General features: G+C 41.6%; 1 protein-coding gene across 1 annotated transcript in view; it reads right to left on the bottom strand.

Annotated features, from left to right (window-relative positions):
* Window positions 1-10883, bottom strand: part of SREK1 (splicing regulatory glutamic acid and lysine rich protein 1) — a 62827-nt gene extending 51944 nt beyond the window's left edge. The window contains exon 1 of the mRNA XM_024209372.2: window positions 10677-10883. Coding sequence (XP_024065140.2) covers window positions 10677-10837 — 161 coding nt within the window. The 5' untranslated portion in view covers window positions 10838-10883. The remainder of the gene's footprint in view (window positions 1-10676) is intronic.
* Between the last annotated feature and the right edge of the window lie 12500 nt (window positions 10884-23383).

Here is a 23383-nt window from a genome sequence, read left to right as displayed (position 1 = left end):
GGTGGGGGGAGGGATAAAGCGATCACCCCAGAGAATTCATGGGGGGGGGGGGTTTAGTTTGTTTTCTGCTGCTGAAGGTTAACAGGAAAACCGCAGCACTCAACGGGCTTTGCTTGGTATGTGGGAAAGGAGGGCGCAGAAGCCGAAAGACAATGGCTTACCATGACTGCATGCAAGCCGAATTCTGTTGCCCGGACCTGCGTCTGTGATCTCTAGCAGCAAAGCCACAGGCACTCACATGTGCTATGTAATGTGAATAGTGTTGGTCACCGTGAAAGAGTATAAGCATTGTTCTGCAAAATGTATCTTTTTAAAAAATTCTCTCATTTTTTCCCTCCCTCCTGCAGCTGCAAATTCTTCAAGCCTCCCTCCTCCATCCCGAAGGCTAGCACAGATAAGGCGTCGGAAGAAGAAGACGCGAGACGAGATGTTTGCAGAAATCATGCAATCCACCCGCAGTGACAGAGCTAATCTGAATGAGTGGAAGGACACGGTTTCAAAGTATAGGAAAGAAGCCAGTGAACGTGAGGACAGGAGGGACCAACGTGAGGACACGAGGGACCAACGTGAGGACACGAGGGACGCTCGAGATGAGAGGTGGCGGCAGGAAGATCAGAGGAGTCGGGAAGCAACGCTGGGGCTACTGCGAGAGCAAACAGACATGCTCCGGCGTCTGGTGGAGCTTCAGGAACGGCAGCAGGATTACAGAGTGCCGCTACAGCCCCTGTATAACCCCCCTCCCCCCTCACCATGTTCCATATCCTCCTCACCCAGACGTGTAAGAACGCAGGGGGGGGAGGCTCCGTACACCTTCCCATTCCACTCCAGTGGACAGCCCAAGCAAAAGGCTGTCATTTTTTTAACCATTTCTTAATGGCCTTTTCCTTCCCTCCTCTCAAACCCCACCGGGGATCCCTCCCTCTTTCTATAATCTATGAATAAAGAATAAATGATTTTTAAACGATAGTGACTTTATTTGGTTTGAAAGCAAGCTGGGGGAAGGGGGAGGGTGGGTTACTTACAGAGAATGAGTCAATAAAGGGGGCGGGTTTTCATGAAGGAGAAACAAACAGAAATTTCACACTGTAGCTTGGCCAGTCATGAAACTGGTTTTCAAAGCTTCTCTGATGCACACTGCTTCCTGGTGTGCTCTTCTAATCGCCCTGGTGTCTGGCTGCGCGTAATCAGCAGCCAGGCGATTTGCCTCAGCCTCCCACCCTGCCATAAAGGTCTCCCCCTTACTTTCACAGAGATTGTGGAGCACACAGCAAGCAGAAATAACAATGGGGAGATTTCTTTGGCTGAGGTCAGAGCGAGTCAGTAGCGATCGCCAGCGACCTTTTAAACGGCCAAATGCACATTCTACCACCATTCTGCACTTGCTCAGCCTGTAGTTAAACAGCTCCTGACTCCTGTCCAGGCTGCCTGTGTATGGCTTCATGAGCCATGGCATTAAGGGGTAGGCTGGGTCCCCAAGAATAACTATTGGCATTTCAACATCCCCAACGGTTATTTTCTGGTCCGGGAAGTAAGTCCCTTGCTGCAGCCCTTTAAACAGAATAGTGTTCCTGAAGATGCGAGCATCATGAACCCTTCCCGGCCAGCCCGCGTTGATGTTGGTGAAACGTCCCTTGTGATCCACCAGTGCTTGCAGCACCATTGAAAAGTACCCCTTGCGGTTTACGTACTGGCTGCCCTGGTGCTCCGGTGCCAAGATAGGGATATGGGTTCCATCTATCGCCCCACCACAGTTAGGGAATCCCATTGCAGCAAAGCCATCCACTATGACCTGCACATTTCCCAGAGTCACTACCTTTCGTAGCAGCACCTCAATGATTGCTTTGGCTACTTGCATCACAGCAGCCCCCACAGTAGATTTGCCCACTCCAAATTGATTCCCGACTGACCGGTAGCTGTCTGGCGTTGCAAGCTTCCACAGGGCTATCGCCACTCGCTTCTCAACTGTGAGGGCTGCTCTCATCTTGGTATTCTGGCGTTTCAGGGCAGGGGACAGCAAGTCACAAAGTTCCATGAAAGTGCCCTTACGCATGCGAAAGTTCCGCAGCCACTGGGAATCATCCCACACCTGCAACACTATGCGGTCCCACCAGTCTGTGCTTGTTTCCCTTGCCCAGAATCGGCGTTCCATGGATAGAATCTGCCCCATCAACAACATGATCTCCAAAGCACCGGGGCCCGTGGTTTGAGAGAATTCTGTGTCTGTGTCCATGTCCTCATCACGCTGGTCGCTACGCTCCCGCCGCCGCCGCCTCCTCGCCTCGTTTTTCTGGTCCTGGCTCAGCATAAACTCCACGAGAACGCGCGAGGTGTTTACAATGTTCATGACTGCTGTCTGGAGCTGAGCGGGCTCCATGCTTGCCGTGGTATGGAGTCTGCAGTGTTCACCCAGGAAAAATGGCGCGAAATGGTTGTCTGCCGTCCGTTGCTTTCATGCAGGGAGGGAGGGAGGGGTGAGGCTGTACCCAGAACCACCTGCGACAATGTTTTGGTCCCATCAGGCACTGGGATCTCAACCCAGAATTCCAATGGGCAGGGGAGACTGCGGGAACTATGGGATAGCTACCCACAGTGCAAAGCTCCAGAAATCGACGCTAGCCCCGGTACATGGACGCACACCGCTGAATTAATGTGGGTAAAAACCGAATTAATGTGCTTAGTGTGGCCGCATACAATCGAATTTATACAATCTGTTTCCCAAATTCGAATGATCTAAATTCGGATTAATCCCGTAGTGCAGACGTACCCATAGTCTATTAGCACAAGAAGTCCTGGTACGTGGAATATACATACAAAAAATATTGTCCACGGATGATGTTAAAAGGAAAATTATATATATATTTACTCTCAGAGGCTCAGTGCTGGCACACACAGGGGGCAGAGAGTGCCCGCTGGGGAGCAGACTCCCAGATCCCAGCTCACGAGGGGTAGAGAGAGGGGTTCAGACCACCCAGATCCTGGTACATATACAGAAGGGGAAAATGTGAGGTCAACAGTCACCTATACCTGTTTTCCCCCAGCCCTTCTGCCACTCACCCCCATGTGGACCTCCCCAAAGCCCCCAACCACTCTCACATCCCGTACTACCCATCCCCATTTATCCACCTCTTCTTGCACTTCCAAACCTTCATCTTACCCTTATTCCCCCCATTCCTCTACTCCCCTGCCAGCAAGCATTCGCATATTTATTTTTTAAACAAAAATACTTTGATTATATTCCCCCAAAATAAAATTTGAAAAAGCCTCACTCAGAGATTTCAGCAATATGCCACCCAATCTTTTCCATATTGCTACACAAGATGTGACTTGAACCAAGGTTATGTCTACACTATAAACACTACAGTGGCGGAGCTGCAACTATGCTGCTGTAGTACAGACACTTGCTACAGCAATGGAAGTGGTTTTTTTGTTTGTTGCTATAGTAAATACACACCCTTGAGAGGTGGTAGCGAGGTTGACTAGCTGCATCTATAGTGGGGGTTAAGTCGACCTAACTGCATCTCACAGGGTGTGAAATTTTTCACAGGCCTGAGAGATAAAGCTAGGTTGACCTAAGTTTTAGGTGTAGACCAGGCCTGATGCTGGCAGAATGGGTCATGTTCAAAGGACTACTGGTTATACTACTGGTGTGAAACTTTAAAGACTAACAATCCTGTTTATTCCTCTGTCCACACATGCTCAATATAATCCATTAGGTGTATAAATAAGCTCATGAGCCTTTGGCATGACTAACAGGAGAAGCAAAATTTCTTTCAAATGTTGTTTTAATTTGATTTCCCGCTAAGGGCTGGTGGGTGCCATGCACTCTGTTGGAGTAATCCTCAAGCATTTGAGACCCTTATGCAATGATCTAAGACCTGGTTTGATTTGTACCTGTGAGCGAAAACAGGTTGCCAAAATCTGTCCACTTTAAGAGAAGCCTCCTCTGATCCCAGAGGCTGTATCTCAGGAAGCTGTTGATCAAATGGTCCCAACTTTGGATCACTAGTCATATCCCATGCTGTACACCAAATTTCAAGGCAACTAACCTGTAGATTTCAGAGCACTCAGAACAGTCAAGCTTTAAACAGAAAGCTGGTCTTAAGCTTAACTACAGCAGAGCTGTGACACTGCTACAATGACCAGAATGCCAGCTGGACAGTGCCAGATATTCCAACCAAACCCTTGTCCTCCCTATACAGGGAAGTTGGGAGTAGGGTGGTCTGTAGCCAGTTATGCTAGGTTCTACGCCACCAATTCTCCTACAACAGGGGCATCCTTCTTCTACCCATCACAGCACTGCAAAGGGGCTATACTGTTGGAAAGAATCTGAAACTATTATATAATGATCATTCCCTGCAAGAATGGAAAAAATTAAAGACTTCTGTCAAGCAGTGAGGAGTGCTCCCCTACAAACTTTTCATTGTGCTTCCTGGTGGAAAATGGGTTAAAACTTAATTCTTTCCATTCAGTTCATAGCAATATTATGGGATAATAGTTATAGACCCATTTTTCTCTTCCTTTTTTTTTTTTTTTAACCACAGCCCATATTTTTCTGTAAGTTAAAAACAATCAAAAGATAATCAAAATTGGTATCACACAAGAATAGCATTGTAACTTTGAGAGATTTAAATATTTATATGTAACACATTTTAATTTAACGATTGGACTAAAGATTTGATAGCTTGTACTGTGCAAAGAGAAAATATAAGGATGACATAAGAACATAAGAGTGGCCGTACTGGGTCAGACCAAATGTCCATCTAGCCCAGTATCCTCTCTTCTGACAGTGGCCAATGCCAAGTGCCCCAGAGGGAATGATCAGAACAAGTCATCATCCAGTGATCCATCCCGTCACCCATTCCCAGTTTCTGGCGAACAGAGGCTAGGGACACCATCCCTGCCCATCTTGGCTAATAACCATTGATGGACCTATCCTTCATGAACTTATCTAGTTCTTTTTTGAACTATGTTATAGTCTTGCCCTTCACAACATCCTCTGGCAAAGAGATCCACAGGTTGACTGAGTGTTGTGTGAAAAAATACTTCCTTTTGTTTGTTTTAAACCTGCTGCCTACTTATTTCATTTCGTGACCCCTAGTTCTTGTGTTATCAGAAGGAGTGAATAACACTTCCTTATTTACTTTCTCCACACCAGTCATGATTTTATAGACCTCAATTATATCCCCCTTAATCGTCTCTTTTCCAAACTGAAATGTCCCAGTCTTATTAATCTCTCCTCATACAGAAGCTGTTCCATACTCTTAATCACTTTTTGTTGCCCTTCTCTGTACCTTTTCCAGATGTAATATATATTTTTTTAGATGGGGCGACCACATCTGCATGCAGTATTCAAGGTGTGCGCGTACCATGGATTTATATAGAGGCAATATGATAGTTTCTGTCTTATTATATATCCCTTTCTTAATGATTCCCAACATTCTGTTAGCTTTTTTGACTGCCACTGCACTTTGAGTGGATGTTTTCAGATAATTATCCACAGTGACTCCAAGATCTCTTTCTTGAGTGTTAACAGCTAATTTAGACCCCATCTTTTTATATGTATAGTTCGGATTATGTTTTCTAATGTGCATTACTTCACATTTATCAACATTGAATTTCATCTTCCATTATGTTGCCCAGTCACTCAGTTTTGAAAGATCCTTTTGTCGCTCTTCGCAGTCTGCTTGGGACTTAACTATCTTGAGTAGTTTTGTATCATCTGCAAATTTTGCCACCTCACTGTTTACCCCCTTTTCCAGATCATTTATGAATATGTTGAATAGGACTGGTCCCAGTACAGACCCCTCTTTCCATTTTGAAAACTGACCATTTATTCCTATCCTTTGTTTCCTATCTTTTAACCAGTTACCAATCCATGAGAGGACTTTCCCTCTTATCCCATGACAGCTTACTTTGCTGAAGAGCCTTTGCTGAGGTTCTTAAGTCAAAGGCTTTCTGAAAATCTAAGTATATTATATCCACTGGATCCCCCTTGCCCACATGCTTGTTGACCGCCTCAAAGAATTCTAATAGATTGGTGAGGCATGATTTCCCTCTACAAAAAACATTTCCCCTACAGATTATATTCATCTATGTGTCTGACAATTTTGTTCTTTACAACAGTTTCAAACAGCGTGCCCAGTATCGAAGTCAGGCTTACTGTAATTGCCGGGATCACCTCTGGAACCCTTTTTAAAAATTGGCGTCACATAGCTACCCTCGAGTCATTAGGTACAGAAACTGATTTAAATGATAGGTTACAGATGACAGTTAGTAGTCCTGCAATTTCGCATTTGAGTTCCTTCAGAACCCTTGGGTGAATACCATCTGGCCTTATTGTCCTCGAGTGCTCCTTTAGCATCTCCATCATCCAGTAGCCCCACACTGGTTGTTTAACAGGCTTCCTGCTTCTGATGTACTTAACTTTTTGCTATTACTTTTTGAGTCTTTGGCTAGCTGTTCTTCAAATTCTTTTTTGGCCTTCCTAATTATATTTTTACACTTCATTTGCCAGAGTTTACGTGCCTTTCTATTTTCCTCACTATGATTTAACGTCCACTTTTTAAAGGATACCTTTTTGCCTCTCACTGCTTCTTTTACTTTGTTGTTTAGCCACAGTGGCACATTTTTTGTTCTTTTACTATGTTTTTTAATTTGAGGTACACATTTAAATTGAGCCTCTATGATCAAAAATGATTGAATTTTGGGGGGGGGGGGGTGTTACTTTATAATTTTATTTAATAATAAACATTTAATCATCTGGAAGAGGCCATAATATTTTGATTCCTGATTAGAAAATTGGGGTTTTGCTATACTTAATGTTATTTATGTATTTTTATATGGCACCCATTGCTGAGACACCTGGGTGCCTGACAACCATTAAAATGCAGTTCTACCCTGTACTTTCGTATTCAACTGATCTGCTCCTGATTCATGTTAGGAATCCTAGCTATTTACTTTGAGCTCCAATCATGTAACTTCTTGCATGCTCTCTCCAGATACGAAGACTGCTGCCCCCTACACGCCCCCACCCCCCAACAACAATCTTGCACAATTGAGGCTCTAGAGATCACAACCTCAATCCTGTAATCTGATCTTCACAGGCAGACTGTTGTGTCTGCACGGATCCAACTGCAAGACTGCGGTTTAAAATGAACTTGTATTGAATTTTACTACTATTAGCACTGTATAGCTTCCACAGCAGAGAGTGAGAGAGATGGATTATAGCAATTCTTGTGAATCACCAGTAGAACTGGAACAGAAGTTAAAATCAATTACATATGTGCAAACTCGTTAAAGGCAAGGGATTACAGAAGCACCTCTTTAGCCATAATTTATCCTACAGAAACTATTACTGGAGAGGATGCATACATGGGAAAAAACCCACGCTGACTCTCGGAGTTGAGATTTAGTTTGCAAAACTGGCCATTAACATATTTTTTATTTGTGAAATAAACATTCAATATGGTTTCAATGACAGAAAATGAATATTACTGAGAAATCTTGAGCACATTACTTAATATCTCTCTCTGCCTCATTTCTCCATCCGGAAAATGGGGATAATAATTCTCCCTTACTCATACCCCTTTTCTGTTGTTCAGTTAGGCTGTGAGCTCTTCGGAACAGGGACTGTCATTTACTATGCGTTTGTACAGTGCCTAGCACAACAGGGTCCTGATCTCAAGTGGGGCCTCTAGGCGCTACCATAATAAAAATAATAATAGAAGCCCCCAGAACCATTTTTAAACTGTCACTTTTAAGCATGAAACAGCACTTCAAAAAATGTATCTAAATATTTGTCACTTAAGAGTTGCTATTCATGGCAGAACCTGAGGTTCACTTATTCTATGCACTGAATCATGCCATTCACTTGGAGATCTAACTGAAAAAAGAGTTGTTTCCTTAAGGTCATCAAATCTGGGCTCTGGCATGTCAGAGACAGTTTATTCCAAAAGTGAGCCCCTTAACTGAGAATGCCCCATCACCATTGTTGGACATAGCACAATTCCAGGAACTACCAACAAGAGTGATCCTGAAGATCTTAATTGCCACATAGTGGACAGGTGATCTCTAAGATAACCGATATTGTGAATTCCATCTGAAAGTATGGGAGTTCAAATGGACACTGTCAAGTTAAAACAATGAAACTTTTTTTTTTAAAAGAGTAATTTTTTTTTATCTATGCACCAATAGCTCAGATAACTGAAACCAGATAAAATTTTAAAATCTAACTTTATCATCATTTCTGTTTGATTTATTTTACTTGGAAACTGAAGTAATAGTCAGTTTCACTTTTTTTAGTCAATTTCACTTCTTCTCAGGTGCAGTACCATGCTGCCACACTGCAGTTGAAATTGCTACACCTAAATTTGTAAATCCAAATAAAAGTTAACATCACTTGAATTTTTAAAAAATATTAAAATATTCTTCTATTTTGGACCCAAACTGCTTAACAGTGACCCTTTACTATTCATAATGTGTACTTTTTTGTTCTTAAAGCTTTGAGGAAGATTCTTGGAAATGTACTTCCATTCTAAAATCTAAACCCAATAAATATGTAACAAAAAGAAAGCAGAAAAGTATTCTCAACATTCTGTACTGAATTCCTGTCTGATATTCGTTGCTGTCACTTTGTTAACTCAAAGGACTTTTTCCTAAATATGCTTTTGTTACTAATGCATATATATTTATTTTATTCCCTGTGCTCGTCTTAATGTTTAAAAAAGTGCTTTTCAAATGACTGCTGTGTTTAGAAAGCCTACTTTTAATTTATTTTAATTTTAATTGTCAACAACAAGTATGTTATTGTTGGTTCACAAAAGAAATTAGTTAAAATCCTCAGTTTTATCTAAAATATTAATTGCAAACCATGTCAAGTATTGGAACTCCAGTACCATTTGGCACTAGATTATGTATTTCTTTTTATTTTAAAAGAGATTTAAATAAAATAAAATCTAAAATAAAATTACAGAAAAATGGGAATATATCCTCTATCCCACAAAATTTCTGAACATAGAATGGATCCACCATAGCTGAGGTTTAAATCCTTTTAACATGCACATGTAAATTAAGATTTGCTGTGGTATTGGATTTCAGTTTAATTTAAGTTTTAAATATATACTATATATTGCATAAACAGATTTCTCTATGGTGTGAAAGGAGCATCCACTTTATTTAAATCTTACAATATAAAACAATAATAAATGAGATCAACAGCTACATCCAACCATACATTTGGAAGAAAACTCATGTTAATTAGCAAATATCTGTAGAGCACTTTTAAAATAAAATATAGCATATAAGTGCTATGTTAAGGCTATTTTAAGTCTCTCCCTGTGGGTATAGTAGATTGTATTGTATGTCAGTCAATAAGATCTTAAATCTCATTTTGGATTTTTTTTAAAAACATTCCTCATTTAGAAATTTCCTAGTCCAATATATTTTGATAGAAGTATCCTTATTTCCCCCTACCTCCCATCCCTATTTATAGCTTTCAAACGTTCAGTAATACATATACTTTCAGTTTCAAAGGACACATATGTCATCTGGAAAAAGTGCCTTCTCCCTTTTCCTATTTGCTGCTGTGAAGTCCTACCCATAAGCCCAGCAAATATTTAAAAGGAACACATTCAATTTAAACCATCAAAAAAAATCATGCTAATGTCTGAAAATGTTTTACGTACTGTGGTTACGCATTCACACAGAACTCAATCTCTTAGTTATTTTTCTCTTTTTTCAAGCTTGTTTACTGTAATCATTTCAGAACACTTAGTGTAAGGCCAGTTTCATTATTTAAAGTGATAATCACTTTCCCCTTTGTGTATGCCTCTTACAGAGCAACACTTACTGTAAAACAAACAAAAAAAAATGGTAGGTGGGCTTAGGGACAGATATAGTAGTACCTGTTAACCTGGAACTACTTCTGAGTTTATATTCTTTATAAACAGATGAGATTCCACCACCAGAGTGAGGTTTAGGGCCAGATGGTAGAGAGGAGACTCCCCCATTGGGGTGGACTTTAGTTTAGTCCGAGAGAGGGGGGAAGAAACGAGGCCCCCCTCATCGGGCAGGGACGGGGGGAGGGGGAACAGTTCCACACATTGGGGAGGGGTTTAGGGCAAGGGTGAGAGTGGGAGGAGGCTCCCATCATTGGGGGTAGGTTCAGAGGAGAGTCCCCTCACGGGGGGCGGAGGGAGGATTCAGGACTGAGACCAGAGTGGGCGAAGGTTCAGGGCAAGGGCCAGAGTGGCGGTGTAAGGAGAAGGAAACTCCCCACACTGGGGGGCTCAGGGAAGTCTCGGGACAGCAGGCGGGGGACGACTCGGGTTCACTTTTCTACAGTCGCTGAGCCCAAGGCACTTGACGCGTCGAGAGCCCGCAGCCCTGATTCCGGTTACTAGGCTACAGAGGCCGCTCTGGGTCGGAGCGGAGACAAGAGACCCCGCGGCTCCCTCCCTGTGGCTGGGGGAGGGGCAGGTTCCCAGGCAGCGGACGGCGGCCGCCATCTTAGCTTCGGGCAACATTCCTTCCCATAGAGCGGCAAAGCGCAAATAAATGGGGTCACGTGACCCCATCGCCGTGGAGATGGGCCGGCCGCCCATAACCAAGATGGCCTCCGCAGCATCCCACAAGCCTCTCTGGGCCCCTCTCTATGGCCCGGGCAAGGCCTCACTTACTCTGGGGGATAAAGGCGCAGCTCCTCGATGTCTCCCAGGAAGCCGAAGAGCGTCCGCATCTGCTCGCTGGTTACCGCCGAGGAGAGGTTGGTGACTTGGATGACGGAGGTAGGACCCAAGGGGAAGCCGAGCGGCACCCCGATTCCACCGCTGTTCATCATGGCGGCACCTACACAACCGCTTCGTGCTGTGCACTCGCAGCCAAGGGCTCAGGAGGCGGGCCCAACAACCATAGAGAAGAGCGTGCGGTGCTTGTTAGAGTGTCCCGACGTGGGGACGCTCTAGCCTCGACATCGGCTGCTCAGTGGCAGTGGCGGTTTTTCTCTTTCCAGCCTCCCCTAACCCCGTGGGGGAGGTGTCGAGCTGGGCCTGCTGGAAGATCACAGAGCTGCTGAGTGCCGACCCCTCCCAGTCGCTTCGCGGGGGACTGCTGCGCCGCCGCGGCCGTGCGTGCCTCCTGGGTCCGGCCTGTTCCGCGGGTCACCCACCGGGCACGTGCTGTGCGCCACCCACGGCGGCCAAAGCGGCTTGGGCGGGCGCTGCGCTAGCGCGGAGCCGGGAACCTGCTGGTGGCTCGGCCGGCGTTAGGGGAGCGGCATCCAGCCCAGTTCCATTTGTGCCCTTCCCGCTTGGACAGCGGGTGTAGCTGAAGGAGTTGCCAGGCGGGCGCCGCCGGCCCCGGAGCACGCGCCTACACCGGGTGAAGAACTTTGTCCGTTGGCTTTTTGAGTAACAGGGCCCTTCAGCTCCCCCCATTGGCAGGGGTCTCCTGGCTAAGGCAGAGCTGGGCCCCCAATGGAGTTTTGGTTCCTTGCCCAGGTGAGCTGTTCTCAGTGTCTGTCAAGGCAAACCCACAATGATTTTTTTAAAACTTTTTTTTGGCAAAATGAAACGTTGAAAATACTGTGTCAGTGTCAGATTGAAACAAGGGTTCGTTCCACCCAGATCCGGTCTTTTGGGTTTGGCCATGTTGAGAAAAGCAGCCTCCGTTGTAGCCTTTAGCCAAGTGGTTAGGGAACCCTCCCAGGCAGGTTCAACAATCTGAATTTGGACCTCCTACATTGCTGGAGTGTGCTCCCTAGGCAATGGGATATTCTGGTAGTGGGCTCTTTCCATTTCTCTTCAGAAGCGGTGCCACTTTCCATAGGCATTGGAGCAGTCACTTGAACTTGGATGCCCCCTATCCTATCTGAGCCCTGCTGTACACCTGAAAACTAGATTGATATAGGCCACAGGTTGAGAACCACTGAGCTATGTGACATCTTCAGGGCCATACAGGTAGATATGGCCCACACTGGTAAATAGTACGGCTGTCAAGCAATTAAAAAAATCACAATTAACCACACTATTAATAAAATACCATTTATTTAAATATTTTGGATGTTCTTTACATTTTCAAATATATTGATTTCAATTAGAACACCGAATACAAAGTGTACAGTGCTCATTTTATATTTATTTTTTATTACAACCTAATACAAGTACTGTAGTGCAATCTCTTTATAATGAAAGTTGAACTTACAAATGTAGAATTATGTACAAAATATAACTGCATTCAAAAATAAAATAATGTACAACTTTAGAATTTACAAGTCCACTCAGTCCTCCTTCAGCCAATTGCTCAGACAAAAAAGTTTGGTTACAATTTGCAGGAGATAATGCTGCCCACCTCTTGTTTACAATGTCACCTGAAAGTGAGAACAGGCTTCCACATGGCACTGTTGTAGCCGGCATCGCAAGATATTTACATGCCAGATGTGCAAAAGATTCATATGTCCTTTCATGCTTTAGCCACCATTCAAGAAGACGTGTGTCTATTCTGAAGACGGGTTCTGCTTGATTAATGATCCAAAGCCAAGCGGCCCGACACATGTTCATATTCATCATCTGAGTCAGATGCCACCTGTAGAAGGTTGATTTTCTTTTTTGGTGGTTCGGGTTCTGTAGTTTCCGTATCGGAGTGTTGCTCTTTTAAGACATCTGAAAGCATTCCCCACACCTCATTTTGCTCAGATTTTGGAAGGCACTTCAGATTCTTAAACCTTGGGACGAGTGCTGTATCTGTCCATAGAAATCTCACATTGGTACCTTCTTTGTGTTTTTTGTCAAATCTGCTGTGAAAGTGTTATTAAAATGAACATGTGTTGAGTCATCATCTGAGACTGCTCTGACATGAAATATATGGCAGAATGTGGGTAAAACAGAACAGGAGACCTGCAATTCTCCCCCAAGGAGTTCAGTCACAAATTTAATTAAAGCATTTTTTTTTAATGAGCATCATCAGCATGTAAGCATGTCCTCCCGAATGGTGGCTGAAGCACGAAGGGGCACATGAATGTTTAGCATATCTGGCACGTAAATACCTTGCAACGCCAGCTACAAAAGTGCCATGCGAACGCCTGTTCTCACTTTCAAGTGACATTGTAAATAAGCAGTCAGCAGTATCTCCCGTAAATGTAAAACTTGTTTGTCTTAGCAATTGGCTGAACAAGAAGTAGGACTGAGTGAACTTGTCGGCTCTAAAGCAGGGGTTCTCAAAGTGGGGGTCGGGACCCCTCAGGGGGTCATGAGGTTATGTGGGGGGTCGTGAGCTGTCAGCCTCCACCCTAACCCCGCTTTGCCTCCAGCATTTATAATGGTGTTAAATATATTTTTTTAAAGTTTTTAATTTATAAAGGGGGATCGCACTCAGAGGCTTGCTATGTGAAAGGGGTCATCAGTACAAAAGTTTGAGAATCACTGCTCTAAAGTTTTACACGATTTTGTTTTTTGAGTGCAGTTACATCTCTCTTCTCTGGCTGGGATCTAGTATCAACAGCTAAGCTGGTACGGAAGCACTGAAATAGTAAACCTCATGGAAAAACTTATTTGAGGAGATGTCTGAGATGCCCTCCCTGGAGCCATTTTGATCATGATTATGATAAAAAATAACCGCAGCTTGCAACCTAGACCCGCCTCCCCCCAACAAAAAAATGCTATGTTTAACAGCCCAAACTACAGGGCACAAAATTACCCATTTAAAAATAGTAAAAATTAAATTTTGTTCCCAAAAGAGTATTAAATTATTGTCACAGTGGACATAGAGACCAAAAGAAACAAACTTTGGGTCTTGCTCTGGCCAAACTCTTCAAAGTTTTATATTTTTTTTCAAAAAAAAAAATCAATAGAAATTGTATTGTCAAAGTGAAGGTAATTATTCTTGAATCTAATATGGGAGAAACAGAAAATAATCAACTCCATGAGAAACAACAGAAACTGGAAGAAAAAAATTCAAAGATGGAAACAAAAGCTGTAAATTACATCAAGAAAAAAACAGATGACTTGGAAACCCATTCCAACAATATTTGATCAACAAGACGGCTTAAAAATATACACATCAAGAAGAATTCTTAGAAAATATGCTGAAATCATTATTACGGACAAAAGACTAATATCGCTATAACAAATGTGAGAGTCCACAGAGGATCTGAGGGCAGGGAATGTTAGTGTGCCAAGGCCTACATTTGGCAGACTTCTTGCTCTGGACCCGAATATTCTTTTTTACACAAGCTAGAAAAAATGGACATCACATCATAATTCTTCTCATAATTTTTTCTAAATTTTAGCACCAAAATACAAAATAACAGACAAACCTTTGAAGTGAAAATAAAGTTACATGGAAAATATTGTTAAAGGAAATTCCCAGACTAGCTTTGCTGAAGGAACAGTGGTCAAATTTGGCTTACAATTGAGGTTTTGATAAACATACTCATGAATAATCATGCTCTTTGGATCCTGGGAATTGTCCATTTTAGCTCCTCTCCATGCAGTGATTGTAAAACAGACAAGTAAAACATTTACATACTTAGGTTAACTATAAAATATTAGAGTAGGGATTCAATTAGATTGTAAGTATAAGACTTAGAATGCCTTGTTTTAGGGCCAGTTTCCATAACACACCATAGGATGACCAAGTGATTCTGATTCTAAACTCAAAAGTCTCTGCCAAAGTAGGCAATAATTAGCCTGAAAAAAAAAAAAAACCCATACAAACAAGCTTAGAATGATAACAGAAAGTAGTAACTGCTACTGTTCACATGTAATCCTTGCAGAGTCTGTGGGACGTACAGCAAGTTTGAGGATTTTCAGTTTATTTGCCTTTATCTACAGCAAAGTTTTCTTTGTATCACTGTTAAATTTGTTTCCTGCATTTGTGGAAAAAGAATCTCCCTACAAGCAGCCTATTTCATTATTTCCCCTTGTGTCTCAAGTGTTGCGTGCACACTGGTGCTGTATCCTAAAAGAGATCACAGGAAATTGATTCCATGTTGTTTGCTTGCAGAAGACAAATTATTTGTGTTTTCTTCAAAGGGCATGTTTTCCTGATCTTTGGATGAAGTTCAAAATGGTATTATCAGAAAACGTTACCTTTGTAAGTGATGATGACCCTCTTAGCAATAATGGAATTACAGATTTGTAATTCAGAGACAGGTTATGGTGGAACCTATTTTAAGTGACCAGCAAAGATTGCTTTCCTTCTAGAAGTGACCTTTAAAACAGGCTGGGGGTTGCCCCTTATAGGTGGTTGTTAGCACAGTTTTTGCTGTACTTACAGAGGGAAAAGGAAAGTAAATACAGATAAAAGTAGCAGAACAACACTAAAAATGGTATTTAACCTATTTTAAACACGAATGTTTATTTGCACCCAGGAATATCCTCTGCAAAGAATTTATGGAGTTGTTGGGGACCCCCCCTAGGCATAGCTACCAGGTAACTCGGGAGAGTGGAAGACCAAAGTGTCGATGAAGCTCTTTTGCTCTGGGCCTAGCGGAACCCCCAGACTCCATCTTGTGAACTCTCACTTACTTCTGTGTGTAATGCTTACAGGCTACAGCAAAAATGTATTGGTCAGCGTTTTTAGCAGATGGCTTCAGTTTCACTCACACTAGCAGAAATAATAGAGATAAGAAAGAGGAATAGTTAGTTTTGCAGATGTCTAACTCAAGGCCGCAGAGACTGGGAAAGTTTTCTCACAGGCGTATGGGAACTTTTCTAATTGTAACGGCTAGAGAAGGAAGGGGTGGGAGGAATACTAGGGAGTTAACAGACAGAGGCTTACATAGAAACTGCTTGAAGTATAAAAAAGTAAAAGCTGTGTGTATTTGTTGCACTGGATTTGAGACATGCTGGTCTCCTAGTGTCATTTCAGAGCTCTGGAATAAACTTGGCTTGCTTTCTCCCCTCGGTGTCTTTATTGGTGCTAAGCACACCGGGCCAACGGACCCTTTGAAGTCCGCCTCGAGCCCCTCAGGCGGTGACAGAGTTGATATGTAAAGTCAAAGAGTTCTTAATCTTAAGACATTTGCATTGGGCACACTCAACTTTAGATTTAATGGTCCCACATAAGGCTTTGGACCACATAGGCTTTACAGTACAACCACCACGTTTTGTGACCAGTATAAAGCTCACCATCTTCCACAATACAGCCATTTTTTTCTGGGAAAATCTGGGCAGCTTTCTCAGAGTACCTCAGCAGGGAGAGATACACAGATGACACTTACAGAGAAGTGCCACCCCCATTTGGAATAATGTATTCTGAGATAGCTTTCTTTACAGTGGACTAAGAGGAAAAGCTGACCAGACAGATCAGTTATACAGACACAGAGGGTCCTGTCTATACTGCAAAATATGCTGTGCTGAATCAGTTATATGAGGACTACTCTGTGGCTGCCTAAGCCTCTGGGCGGTGATAGAACATTTTTAGTTGCCATGGTTACTAAACAAGTAAACGCGTGCATATGGACACAGCTATGTTTTGAATCAACCTTGTCACTAATTTGGATACAAATCATTAAAAACTAATGTAGACAGGGACTTTGGGTCAACAGAAGGTATCAGCATAGCACTGAATCCTGATGCCTGTGCAAATGAGTGAAGTGACCATTATTCTGAGGTTCACAATACGGCTGTAATGCTATGATTATTGACATTTAGTGCTGCTCTGTTGCTCACTGCTAGCCTGATGTGTGAGAGAAAGATGAAGAGATACAAAGAAGTGAAGAGGGAAGGAAGATAGACTATACAGGAGAAACCGTGATAAAATGGTTTGTATCCTGCCATTTCTCCACTTTGAGGTATATGTAGCTGGTCAGAGAGATTGTCTGTTTTAGAGTTTATGAAATCCTGGAAGGGAGGGGATAAAAAAAATTGAGAATTGGGCACCAGGGAAGTCAAGAGAATTAAAAGTAAGCAATAAGAAGACATACTGTATACAACAAGAGCTGTTACCAGCCAGGAAAAGTGTACGAGTTTTGGAAAGGGCGTGGATGCACAGACCAGATCTTCACTCTACAAACATATGAGTTTCAGTACTACAGAAAAAAACTTGTCACAAGTGCATGCTCATCTTGACCTTCTGGGCTCCATTCTGTCCTTAGACCCAGACAGCCCTTAGTGAAATCACTGGAAGCTGTGCATGCATGTCTATCTGTGGCCTGCACTGGGCCCTATGACTTTAGTTAGTACCTTGAGTTACTGAACCCACATGTGGTAGATTATTGCCTCTCTCCAGGGTGGATAAAAATCAATTTAAAAAAAATCGATTTTTTTATTTAAATCGGATTTTTAAGGAAAAAACCTTTCTAAAGATAGTTTTATTTAAGATACATTATAGCTCAAAGATATCTCATAATGGAATAGGGATTATAAATTCTAATTCTATAGTATGAGACAATATATTCATGTAATGTTTAAGAAAAGTTTTATAAGTGAGTTCCAATAGTTCATGGATTAGGGATCCAATCTTATGGGGTTCCAGGGGCTTCTGTATAGATTAGTTAGGTTAATCTTTCTATCTACCCAATGGGACTCAGTGCTCAGTCTAGAAGATACCATCAGAGATGCTTAGTTTTGCAGTTCTCAAACTGTGGATTTGTCTCTCCAGAGATAACATGCTTGTTAACCGCAAAAATGTTTTAAAATAAATAATAGAGGTGAGAAATAACAGACCTCCACCCTATTGTCCTTCTGCAAATTTGTGTACACAGAGTCAATCCCTTACCTCTCTATAAAAGTGCAAAGTTTCAAAAAGTTGAATAGAAGATTGTTGGGGGTGGATTAGATCTGGACAAGGAGAAGAAGTCTGGAGATAAATGTGAGAAGGGAGGGACAGGCAGTAGAAACAAAAGTGAAACTGTTTGAGCAGCATATTCCAGAAGTCTTGAAGTCTTTCTGATTGTAGCCTTCACTGATTTGAGATCTACCATACTATTCTCTCACTAGAAAGGAAAACCTATAATGGCAGGAGGCCGTAAAAGAGACCCAGTTTGGGAATATTTTAATGAAGTTCCTCTATCTGTGGGTAAGACAGGCATGTGTGCAAAATGCAAACAGTGCAACAAAGAAATGCAAGGCCTGGTTACCCGAATGAAACAACATCATGAGAAGCGTTCCTTCTCAGGAGGAAACTGCGTGGAAGATGATGAAAAGAACATGTCTGAACATGCAAAAATCTTCAGGTTGGTAAACTTTTATTTCATATTTCTTTCTAAAGAACTGCCTGGTCTTCCTTCTGGACTATTCTTGAATTCTCATGTTTGAGCAAAAAAATATAGTTGTTACTCTATGATACTATCATTTTAGATGCAGTTTTGATAAAAAATAAATAGCTGAAATAGGCAGATCTTCCTTTTACAATTTCACCTTTTAAAGTAGTACTGAGTGTCGGTGAATGCAATGAGTAATACTAAATGAGCAGTATGGTAATAATAATTAAATAACTGCATTGACTTATTTTGTTTAGGAGAATCCATGCTCAACATACAGGATTCTGAAGACAATCCACCTTCAAGATCACCATCATTTTCTATAGTTTCAGAGTTATCTGCCAATGATAGTGTTTCAGTCACATCATGCATGTCAGTCATAGTATATCACCTGTAGCAAAAAAGAAAAAAAATCTCCATCATCCAGAAACAACCATAGATAAGTTTGTGACAAGAACCAGCAGATTACAAAAAGAGGTAATTGATGAAAAAATTGCCCGGTTTGTTTATGCAACAAACTCTCCTTTCCGTATGATTAAGAACCCACACTTCATTAACATGGTTCAGTCATTAAGGATACAGTCCACCCAACAGAGCAGATGTCGCAGGCAAATTGCTGGATAAAGTGTATGAAAGAGAAATTGAGCAGTGTGCAAAAGGTCTAGAGGGTAAAATTGTTAACCTGAGTCTTGATGGGTGGAGCAATGTCCACAGTGATCCTGTGGTATGTGCTTGTGTGACAACAGAAGAAGGGAATATCTTCCTTACAGAAACAATTGATACATCAGGAAATGCACACACAGCAGAATACTTACAAGAAGCAGCAGTAAAAGCTATAACAATCTGAAAAAAAATTCAAATGTCTAGTACGCATCTTGGTGACAGACATTGCTGCAAATGTATCCACGATGAGAAGAAATTTAGAAGAGCGTGAAGAGAGTCCCAAGCTAATAACATACGATTGCAGTGCTCATTTGATGCACCTCCTAGCCAAAGACTTCAGTGTTCCAGAAATAAAGGCTAATGTTGTTGAAATTGCAAAACACTTCCGTAACAACCACTTTGCAGCAGCTGCTCTGAAAAAAGTGGGAAGAACCAAGCTAACTGTCCCACAAGACGTGCGATGGAACTCAGTAGTGGACTGTTTTGAGCACTGTATCAAGAACTGGCCTAATCTGATGACAGTTTGGGAACAAAATCGTGAAAAAATAGATAGCACTGTCACAGCCAAAGTTCTCAACATTGGGTTTAAGAGAAATGTTGAACACATGCTGAGTACCCTGAAGCCTATTTCTGCAACCTTGAACAAAATGCAGGGAAATAGCTGTTTTATTGCTGATGCTGTTGAAATTTGGAAGGAACTGAGTGAGATCTTAAAAAGAAATATGCAATGACAGAGTTAAATTACAAACATTAAAAAAACAAATGGGACAAGCACTATCTCCAGCTCGTTTTCTTGCAAATATTCTCAATACTTGGTACCAGGGTCAAACTTAAACTGCTGAAGAAGGGGAGTTATCTATAGGGTGACCAGATGACAAAGATGAAATATCGGGGGGCAGAGCAAAAAAAAAAACCAACCAGAGCCGCATGCTTGGGGAAGGGGTGGGGATTTGGAGAGGATCCAATGGGGCGCTGGGGGCAGGGCCAGGGCAGGGATTTGGGGAGGGATCTAATGGGTGGGGGCGGGGCGGGGGGGGAGAGCCTGTGCACCAGAGCGGAGGGACGCGGGACAAACAAGCAAATATCAGGACAGTCCCGATAATATCGGGATGTCTGGTCACCCTAGTTATCTATGACATGGACATCCAGCAATCATCCCTCCATAATGCCAACTATAATAAACTTCAGAGCTAAGGGTGAACTATTCAAGAAATATATGTTTGCTGATGATGTTTTACAGAAAGTCACACCAGTGAACTGGTGGAAGTCACTTAAACACTTGGATTCAGAGACTGTTGAAGTGATAATCTCACTTTTAACAGCAGTAGCTTCTTCTGCTGGTGTAGAAAGAATATTTTCTTTTTTTGGACTAATTCATTCCAAGTTGAGAAATCGTTTGGGACCTGAAAAAGCAGGAAGGCTTGTTTTTCTTTTCCAGATTATGAACAAATAGGAAAATGAAGGTGAAGACGACTAAGTTAGCTGCAGAAGCCAATATTTTAAGTTTCTCATGTTGACTTGGCTGACATAGTCTATTTAAATTTTTTTAAAAAAATATTTCATTTAACTTTTTCAGTTAAAAACAATTTTAACAAAAACAAACCTGATTTTTAAAAAACTTTAATGTTTAACTAAATTCAAAAATTCATATGCTTGTTTTGTTAAAATATTATGTTTGCTCTTGAGGAAAAAAATCCAGAATACATAACATTGTTGTTAAATAAAACAATTAAATGTCTGTCTGGTGATTGTTGGGATATATAAGGGTTAAGTAGAGACCTGGGAAACCGCTGGTGTGCTGGTATGGTATTAGGGAGTAGAGTCACAGGCAGGCACCGTTTCTGTGCCTGATAGAATAAGTGTCCATCCCTCGCCCTCCCCTTCAGCTTGCTGGGAATAAATAAGTGTTGCAGCTGCATAAGAATTGTAGTTGTCTAAAGGATACCTTTGTGTAAAGAAGTGTTATCTCCCCCTCCCTTCCTTTCCCAGCTACATAAACGAGCTCAGGTCATGGTCCCTCCCCTGAGAACTGCTGATTAAGGGAACTTGTAGCAACAATTATTGCAAAGAAATGTATGTATAATATGCGTAATGCTGTAATCAGTCAATAGGGGTGGGTATAATCATAGTATGAGAGTTTATCACTTAATAAGGGTTTTTGGGGTGTTGTAGCGAATGTAGGCGTTTACATACTAACTTCAATAAAAGAAGTGTGATGTAACTAATCCAGTGCTCACTTGACAATTCTGTTGAGGGGAACAAGTATTGCAATAAAGAAGCTCGTACTCAAATCCGCCTCTGGGTCAACCTGCTCATTCTTCTCTAACAGTGATGTTCTCCTCCTAATACATCATGGCAAGAAAATCCTCCAAATATTAACGATTAACCAGTTGAATTGGAGATAGTTCACCTCCCAATGAGTTCATAAGTATCTGCTTCAATTACCTTTGGTAAACAAAATAACCAATCATTCATTTTCTGATATAGCTATAAAACTATTCTGAAAAGTTTTCAAAATAAATCACTTAAAAAATGTATAGTGTGTACCTTCTAAAAATGAAACCTACATCTACCTCTGAGTTGTGAAGAACGTGTATTAAGGTTATAACAACCAACAAGAATGTACTTTTATGTAGAAATCCATGATTAAACCCAGTCTTCCTGACTAGTGATTTAGATCAATTTGATTTAAATCAAATTCACCCTACTTCTCCCTGATAATAGCTAGGGAGAGTTGAAGCTCTGGACATCTTGGTTAGTTGATTCTGGACTTTATTTACATATTGCTACCCTTCAGACATCTAGGATGGCTAGGATTTCATTTGAATCATGTAAAGACTTGTAAATGCTACACTATGACGCAAGTGTAGTATTCCCTTCCAATAAAATGGTGCAAAGGAAAACATGTATAGACAATATTTTGTCCATATGCAATTACACTAATTCAGTGTAATACAGAAAACTAAGGCAGAGACTAAAGTTAGAGAAACCACTTAAACCCTTTAAATATATCAGCATCTCTCTTTCTCAGAGACAAAACACAGACATGCTATGGATGGACACACAACGCCCTTGTGCTTCTTTCTCCTCCTTCTCTTTCAAAATGGAGAACTCTTCTGTAGTTAACAAGTTTAAGTGCCCATCCCTGTGTCACGCAAAGGTCAGGCTCTCTCCTCAGTTAAATCCCTCAGTAGATCATTCTTGGTTGATAAGGGATTCAGAAAAACATTTTCCAATAAATAGCCATAAGAAGAGACATTTTCCAATAGTCTAAGGAAGTCTTTGGATGTTTGTGTGATGTTTTCTTGCCCAGATCTTTTATAGTTGGTACATATCTGATTGTAATGTTTATCCTTCTTAGAAACTTTACATATATTGTTAAGAAAACTTATTGACCTCTTTACAGAGACAATCCACTAGTATCCTGCATCATCATCTATCTTCCTCAAAGAGAAAGAAAGATCCTAACAAAGACTTTTATGACTGATGGACAGAACTGCCCACTGTAGCAAACCAGCTATACTTTCTGTTTGATTGAAATGATACTGAACAGTGTTTGAAGGAATGCAACTGTCAGGTGAGACTATTGTTACTCTTAATATTTCTTCTGCTGTCGTAAAACAGATGAAAGACTCTTGACTGCCACTGAGATGTGAGTAAGAACAGATAGGGTTTCTGGGAATCTGTAAGGAAGCTTGGCTGCCAATTGTCTGGTTAATGTAGCGTACAATACTAATAATACTTCAGTAAAACATGGAAAATACCACACTCTTTGCCAATCACAAGATGGTATGTCAACCACATTGTGCTTCAAGCCAAGTACAACTGTCAGGTGTCTGCGCCATGGGGCTGAGTGTGCATGAAGAGCATTGTTTTAGAATAGAACTCAAAATGATCATGATAAATTGGAGAATTTAAAAAGGGAAAATTCTATTTAAAGCAATAAGAGGAATTCTATTAAAGCAAACACAAAATACTACACTTAGGAAGGGAAAATCAAATGTACAAATACAAAATGGGAACAAACTGGCTAGGCTACAGTACTGCAGAAAAGGATCTGGGGTTTACAGTGGATCACAAATGGAATACAAGTCAGTAGTGTGAGGCTGTTGCAAAAAAGATAGATGTCATTTTGGAATATATGGGCATAACGATTGGGGTCCCGCAGGGATCAGTTCTGGGTCCAGTTCTGTTCAATATCTTCATCAGTGATTTAGATAATGGCATAGAGAGTACACTTACAAAGTTTGTGGACAAAGCCAAGCTGGGAGGGGTTGCAAGTGCTTTGGAGGATAGGATTATTATTGAAAATGATCCGGACAAACTGGAGAAATGGTCTGAAGTAAATAGGATGAAATTCAATAAGGACAAATGCAAAGTACTCCAGTTAGGAAGGAACAATCAGTTGCACACATACAAAATGGGAAATGAGTGCCTAGGAAGGAGTACTGTGGAAAGGGATCAGGGGGTTGTAGTGGACCACAAGCTAAATATGAGTCAAAATGTAATACTGTTGCAAAA

This window comes from Terrapene carolina, unplaced genomic scaffold (assembly GCF_002925995.2).
Source record: "Terrapene carolina triunguis isolate 2854851 unplaced genomic scaffold, T_m_triunguis-2.0 Scaffold69, whole genome shotgun sequence".
NCBI lineage: Eukaryota > Metazoa > Chordata > Testudines > Emydidae > Terrapene > Terrapene triunguis.
This window is presented reverse-complemented; position numbering and strand designations above follow the sequence as displayed.